At 41.4% G+C, this 7,628-nt stretch overlaps 2 protein-coding genes across 3 annotated transcripts; one reads left to right on the top strand and one right to left on the bottom strand.

Moving 5' to 3' along the window:
• The first annotated feature begins 2,724 nt into the window (after positions 1-2,724).
• LOC119414013 lies at positions 2,725-4,612 on the top strand. The gene is made up of 3 exons (XM_037681126.1): positions 2,725-2,855; positions 3,618-3,753; positions 3,823-4,612. Exons 1-3 carry the CDS (start codon positions 2,743-2,745, stop codon positions 4,576-4,578), a joined length of 1,005 nt encoding a protein of 334 aa, XP_037537054.1. The 5' UTR covers positions 2,725-2,742; the 3' UTR covers positions 4,579-4,612.
• On the bottom strand, positions 4,601-7,539 carry LOC119413996. 2 transcript variants are annotated; one of them, XM_037681115.1, is made up of 6 exons: positions 7,416-7,539; positions 6,355-6,549; positions 6,191-6,270; positions 5,836-5,890; positions 5,361-5,623; positions 4,601-4,934 (listed from the first exon to the last, which is right to left on the bottom strand). In XM_037681115.1, exons 1-6 carry the CDS (start codon positions 7,512-7,514, stop codon positions 4,718-4,720), a joined length of 909 nt encoding a protein of 302 aa, XP_037537043.1. In that variant the 5' UTR covers positions 7,515-7,539; the 3' UTR covers positions 4,601-4,717. The 2 variants fall into 2 exon arrangements, with proteins under 2 accessions (XP_037537043.1, XP_037537035.1); XM_037681107.1 differs by having other exon boundaries at positions 4,601-5,623.
• Positions 7,540-7,628: the final 89 nt, after the last annotated feature.

Here is a 7,628-nt window from a genome sequence, read left to right as displayed (position 1 = left end):
AACTCTGGATAGAATGCCGGGAGATCACAGAAGGTCGAGACTCGGGTCCTCCTGGAAGCGCAGTGCGAGGCCAAGAGGACCACACACCTTTCAGCTAAGACAGCTTCTTTTTGCTCAGACTGTCATAACCATGTCACCACTTTATTCCTTTAAGAAACTAAAAATAAAATTTGTATCGCTCGGCAGCCGACAACTACATTTAGATGAAGCTTCTTGCAACTACATTTAGACTAAGCTTCTTGCAACTACATTTAGAAGAAGCTTCTTGCAACTACATTTAGATGAAGCTTCTTGCAACTACATTTAGACTAAGCTTCTTGAAACTACATTTAGACTAAGCTTCTTGCAACTATATTTAGACTAAGCTTATTGCAACTGTCGGCTGCTGAACGATATTGTTTATTTTTAATAAGAGAAAAATTATAAAACTAATATCAGCAACACCACCTACTTAAAATAGGAATAGGATTAGGTCTATATAGAAGGGATTTATAATAATTTATTACAAACAGGGAAACAAATGCTGTAAGCAGTCCAGATGTTAAAGTTAGGTTACATCTAGAGCAGTCTATGAAATCAAAGATTAAAAAGGCAATGTAGTTATGACAGTCTGAGGAAAAAGAAGCAGTCTCAGCTGAAAGGTGTGTGGTCCTCTCACCCAAGGACGGAGCTGCCAGGCGGTTTTGAGTCTCAACTTTCAGTGATCTCCGTCACTCTATCCAGAGTCCGACGCCCATCCACGATCTTGACCTCACCCGGCGCTCGTACCTCCTTGAGTCCGGCGTCCCATGGCGACCTCAACCTCCAGCTATCTCCAACGCTCGGTCCTCCGCCCCCGACTCCAGACCTGGAAGACTGCACCGTCCATCCGGGCATGATCCACCGTGCTGAGCAGCTTAGCTGGTTTCTTGGGTGCATTCTTACCCCCGCTAGTCTCTGCTCTTCATCATCGCGCCTTCAGTCTCTGCCAGCCTGCTGACTGGCTTGTCCTCGGCTGTTGCCCCTCGTCGGTAGTTGCGCACCCGGCCATTGCGCTCCGTGGCCAACATGCTTCCCGCCTGTTGGCGGTGGTTGCGCGCGTCTGCCGGTACGTTCGTTCTGTCCAATCTGCCGCTCCGTCGCTCCTTCTGTTCATTGTCCTACGCGTTTTATATCCCCATTCCTGGCTTTCATGTCATTACAGCTGATGGGGAACACCTGCGTGAGCTGTCAGATATCTCTGGCCGCGTCACAGATGGCAGCCTAAAAAAAAATGAACAGAGCAGCAAGTTTAAACATACAAATAATTAAAAAAAAAACACAAAAAGCCACGTTTAGACGCGGCTTCTTGCAGCCGCTTTTAGACGCGGCTTCTTGCGACCGCTTTTAGACGCGGCTTCTTGCAACCGCTTTTAGACGCGGTTTCATGCAACTGCATTTAGATGCAGCTTCTTGTAACCGCATTTAGAGCTTCATGCAACCGCGTTTAGACAAAGCTTCTTGCAACCGCATTTTGCAACTACATTTAGACGAGGCTTCATGCAACCGCATTTAGATGAAGTTTCTTGCAACCGCATTTAGATGAAGCTTCTTGCAACCGCATTTAGACGAAGCTTCTTGTAACCGCATTTAGATGAAGCTTCTTGCAACTGCATTTAGACGAAGCTTCTTAGACTGTGTATAAGTACACAGTGTATGGTTACCTAGCTGATGTGTATGTGTGAGGTGAGTGAAGGTCACGTAGTCCGTTGACATTAGCTCATCTCCGGTTCTGTGAGGCCTCCTAAGTCTGAAGAGATGCTGGCCACCAAGGTCTGGAATAGAAGAAGAGTAGAAAAGGTTACACACCAAACTGAAAGAGCGCAGATAATAGGAAAGAGAAATACTTAAAACATAAGAAATAAGACACAATTTAATAATAGGATTATATACCTATTGTTTTCTTTTTATTTGTTCTTTCATTTGTTTCATAGTCACTCAAAAAACTGCCTCTTCACACTGCTGCAGTTAGAGAAGTACAATGAACCTGACACTCGCCACAGAGGAAGAACGTCTATCCTCTCAATTCGAACCAGCCGTAACATCTCACCAAGTATACAGACACTCTGTCATCACTCAATGCGTTACCAATCAAACCACTTCATCAATAGGCTCTGTGCACATGCGTCCTGAATCACTTCCGCTTTGACCGGATGTCGGCATTCCAGTTTCCGGTTTAATTCCTGTATCCTGTCATCCCAGAGATAAACAACTAAAATGAGTGTTGCTGCGTCAAATAAACAAAAATATAACGTGCGTGGCAGCTTTAGATTTCAGCCGACGGTGTTTGGGTCTAAGGAGCACTGTTGTGTGCCGCTTTGCTCGTCTTCAGGTCGCTATAATAGCCGTTTGAGCTTTCACCGTTTCCCTAAGGAGACAAGCCTTCGTTTGTGCTGGCTGCAAAAAATCAGAAGAGAGGGATTTACGGTAACTCCTCACACCAAGGTATGTAGCCGACATTTCCTGGAGAATGAAGTAATTACTACAGAAAAGGGAAGACGAATTTTAGCAGCTGGGTCGGTTCCATCATTATTTGAGTGGAACAAATACAGCAGGAAGACACGAGCAGGTGTTTGGGAGCGCCGTTGTCGACCATCTAATCCAGAACCTGATTCGGCGGATCCAATTGAGGACAATGAACCACCCGTCATGGTACCTATGGTCGTGGACCATGACTACGGCGCCAGCAGAACCGTGTGTGTTGACCGGGAGCAACATCACAGCATGCTGAGAGAAATTGAGCAACTGAAAGAGCAGCTCCGATCCTGTAGTCTTCAAAAGCCGTTTGGACTGGAACGTTTTTCTACGTCACCAGAAGACATCAGATTTTACACCAGGTCAGAGTTGTAAAATCTAAATATTACGTTATGCCTCTGAAAAAAATTAATACGCTTTGAGTCATTGTATATTTTGTCACATTACAACCAAAAACAATTTCATTGTAATTTTCTTTGAGAGACCAACACAAGTACACACTTACTAGTGGAAATGAAATTATACATAATGTAACACATTATTATTATTATTATTATTATTATTATTATTATTATTATTAGTAGTAGTAGTAGTACTAGTACTAGTAGTACTGTATTTACAAATGATACTGAAAAGTGTGGTGTGTACGAGTAATCGGCTCCCTTTTCTGTAACCAATATTCCTTCAGAAATAGCTTTAATGATTACAAATGGCTATGGAGTCCACCCGTGTGTAAACTAATGTCAAATACAAATACAGCAGCTAGTGACAGCCTCAGGTCGGTGAAAATAGTTGGTTTCTGTGATTAGATGACACACAGGCTGACTATTATGCCATTAGCAATCATCAGGAAACTTATGAAGACTAGAAGTTACTCTCTGATTTAAGGGGGCTGAACATTTGTGCTCAAAATAGTTTTCAATTTATAAAAAAATTACAAACCTTCAAATCATGTATAATTTTCTTTCCTTTACAACATAAAATTTCAAAGAAAGATATTTATGTTCTTAGTTGTACCGTGTCAAAATTTGAAAACTGTTTTCACAGTTATAAATGTGGAGAGTGACAGTTTATATATATATATATATATATATATATATATATTTTTTTTTTATGTGTTTTAGGTTCCCCTCATATGAGCATCTGAAGGCGTTTTGGAACTTGATCGAGGCAGCAACAGCCAAAATGGTCAGGGTCACCAGAGCAAAGAAAACCGACGTCATGAGTACAACAACTGAAACCCCTTTTACCAGACCAACTGTAAGTTACACACACACACACAATGAGAATGCTGGTTTTGAACTAACATTTAAATAATTTTCTGTCCAGAAACTGCTGCCAATAGATGAGCTTTTTCTTTTCCTCTCCTACCTGTCTACTGGATGTACCCAGAGGGAACTGGGCCATCGATTTAACATCCACAGAGCAACAGTCAGCCGCATTATTGTGACATGGGCCAACTTCCTGTACTGCTTATTGGGCTCAATTTGTGTGTGGATGTCTCCTGCAGCTGTGAGTTCCAGTCTTCCACAGGATTTTGATGGCCGCTACAGTGACACACAAGTTATCCTGGACTGTACAGAACTACGGTGTCAAACACCTTCATCCCTGCTCCTCCAGAGTGAAGTCTTCTCCACCTACAAATCCCACTGTACCTTTAAGGCCATGGTGGGCATGTCTCCTCACGGAGCCCTGACATTTGTGTCAGCACTGTTTGAGGGTTCCATGAGTGACAAGGAAGTGTTCCGTCAATCAGGGATTACATCACTCTTGACACTGGACATGGCCATCATGGTGGACAAGGGATTCTTGGTGGATGATCTCGTACCTGGGACTGTTCATCGTCCTGCCTTCCTCTCCAAGAGGGCCCAAATGTCAGAGGTCGACGTTTTGAAGACCCAGTCCATTGCCCGTTTGAGGGTGCATGTTGAGAGGTTAATAAGAAGAGTTAAAGAAAATAAACTCTTTGATTCCACTATCCCTCTCTCCATTGCAGGAAGCATAAACCAAATTTTTACAGTTGCCTGTCTCCTGTCAAATTACCAAAATGGACCTTTGGTCAGGAAATGGAGATATGAAGTTTGACAGAAAAGCTGATGGCACAGTCTTGAAGAAACAGAAAATGCTGTCATTTACTTACATTGACATTGTCTTACATTTGTAAATAGATATTCATGATGGAAATATTTTGAAACAAATTTGTACATTTGATTTGATCAAACTCCTAATTTAGACATTTCTGCAGGTAAACATAGAAAAAATATCTGTCTACTTTGTGTTTGATTGAATCCATCACATTAGTGTCTGCATAAATTCTTTGAATAAGAATATCTTCCTCAGCTGAGACAACAAAATCACACCAGTTCATCCCAGTTATTAGCATCTGCCCCTGAACCTGCCAATAGTAAACATGAGTTTTTTTTAGTTCCAATTTGCCTGACTTCATTTGGAGATATGGACAGTCAACATAACTTTTCACATTTGGACACTTAATCTCAATCAGCCCGAACTGACATGGCTCAGAAGGATCAAAGATCAATCCGTCTGGAGATGCCCCTAGCCAAGGAGCATCAGGGTGAATCACAAATCCACAGGGATAGTGGTTGACTCTTTTAATTTGACAATATTCCCAGATAGCATCTGCCTCTAATTCAAGCCCTCTCTTCATAGCTGCAGTCTGATAGGTCCCTTGCAGCAGACGATTTGCCAGATCTTCCTCAGATTTATCTCGAACCTGGCAGATCTCCCTGAAGCGGGAGGCAGTCAACCTATGCCTCCTTAGCTGATGCCATTCAGGACATGTACTCTGTGCTCTGGTAGCACATTCAAATTTATTCACCATGTCCCAGGTGACCTCCATACTTTTAAGGTGTAGCTGTTGTGGTTCAGAACAAACAAACATGCTTTTTGATGGCTGTAGGTGGTAGTTCTTAAGAGGCAGAGATGGGCGGGGTGGTGCAGCATGGAAGGACATGTCTCTCTTTGCTGTTGCTGGCTGTTGGTAGGACAGAGGACTTCCAGCCTGAACTTTGCCAAGGGCAGAGTCAACAAGGGGAAATTCATGGCTGATTCCCATGCTGCAGATCATTGGTGCATCAGCTGCTGCAAAATCTTCATACACCTCGGAAACCTGGGAAAGTGAAAACAATTATTTCAATAAAATGTAAAATACATGTATATCAACTAATTTTAAGCCCTCAAAAATTCTACACTTTACAAAGAGACAGCACTTGAAAATAAAATTATTCAATACACCGGTAAGTCTACAACTCTTTGTTAGTACATTGTAGCCTACTGTTAATTTCATTTTTATTTATCAGTAATTTAAATACAACTACTTACTCTAAGGACAGAAAGGTCCGGCAAATCCCCACTAAGGCCTTTGTAGAGTGTGCTCCTGTGTATATAAATAAGAAAAGAACATGAGTCAAAAATAGAATACCCACCTGCATTTCGTTCAGATATGAAACATAAAATAATAGTGTTTTTCAAGCCTGGTCCTCAAGGCACACTGTCCTGCATGTTTGAGATTTGTCCCTGCTTAAACACAGCTCATTTCAGTTGGTAACTGATTAACAACTGTATCAGCTGTGTTAATGCAGGGAAATCTATAAAGCATGCAGAGCAGTGTGCCTTGAGGACCAGGGTTGAGAAACACTGTTGTAATACATCAGAATTTTTATTGATTTTTTTTTACCTTACACCCTCTGTTGTTGCTCCACTCTTCGGTTTAGCAGACAGCACAGTCATCTTGTCCACGGGGCCAGGTTTTATACCCTATTCAGTTATCCATGACACAGTTACAAGTTATACGGCAAGAAAATGTAATAAATTGAGTCTATTATTGAAGAGAAAACTTACTAAAGTTCTGGGCTTGTGCCACTGCTGTTCTCCTTCTGTACAGCTTAGTACAGGGGGGACCACTGACAGTTTCAGCTCAGAATAATGTGCTGACTGGAACAGCAAAGCCACACAGTGGTTGCATAATGCTGCACCAGCAACACACGTACAGCTGTGGTGAATCAGCTCCACAGGACACGAGTCTTTCAGGACCACCTGCATAAGAATGTCATAGTAAGAACTTATTATCTTAGCTTGGTCACTCATCAGCCATTCTTTCATGATGCAATCTTGCTTCCCAAATATTTTTTTATAACTAATGTCATAGAACCATAGTATCATGTTATGTGATTTTATATTTAGTTTGGAGTATGTTCTATGAAGGTCAAGAGTAGTGTAATACAATTATCACAAGATTACATCTTAAATGAATGGATGAGATAAAGATAACTTGATTTCAAAACACTTTTAACCCAGAGGAGACCCGCTAGGTAAAAATACCTGGATAATGTTACAGAGACTGTGAGTGTATTCTTTAGATTTAAGTAAAACTAATATGCATGAATTACCAAATTAACACTGGGTTAAAAGTAACACATAACAACCATAAAAGAAGAACAATGCATGCAGCAAATAACCAAATGGGGACAAGCAAGGCCAAACTCACGTGTTAATATTCATCAAATAGCCAATTCCATTTTATTTTTATTTAAGAATTAATTACCACCTTAGCTAAATCCCCATTAACATTAGGAACGTCGGGTTACTGAACCAACAATCTTAAAACTGTCATCTGAACAATCCTATCTTCACCCTACACTTAAACTGTGAGGTTTTTCATTTTTCTTCATGGACCTGTGACACAGAGCCCTGACAACGACTTCACCTGTGTCCTGATTTTTGCTAGAAACTGAGAAGAGCAGAATGTTAGTAGAATGATCACAAAATATGAGCCTTTTGTTTAAGTGTGGAAAACCTGTTTCTATAACGTGAGTATACACAAAAATGGTCGTGTTGCTAATAGCCTAACGTTAGCTGCAAACAGTTAGCAACATCACAACGATCAAACTAACGTTACTTACCCTCGTAGTTGTGCAGGTAACTTGAGATATACAATTTAAATCCCTTGTTACGTTTGCTTGTCGGAGCAGGGGACCAGGCATCAACAATACGATGAACATCGCTGATATTTATCTTGGGCAGCTCTTGTAAACATCTAGAAAACTTTTCACCGAGACCGGGGATTAGACCGGAAACTGGAATGCCGACATCCGGTCAAAGGGGAAGTGATTCAG

Source organism: Nematolebias whitei, chromosome 1, assembly GCF_014905685.2.
Source record: "Nematolebias whitei isolate Nwh7 chromosome 1, NemWhi1, whole genome shotgun sequence".
In the NCBI taxonomy this organism is placed as follows: Eukaryota; Metazoa; Chordata; class Actinopteri; order Cyprinodontiformes; family Rivulidae; genus Nematolebias; species Nematolebias whitei.
The sequence above is the reverse complement of the archived record's forward strand: the minus strand, read 5'-3'. Positions and strand labels throughout refer to the sequence as shown.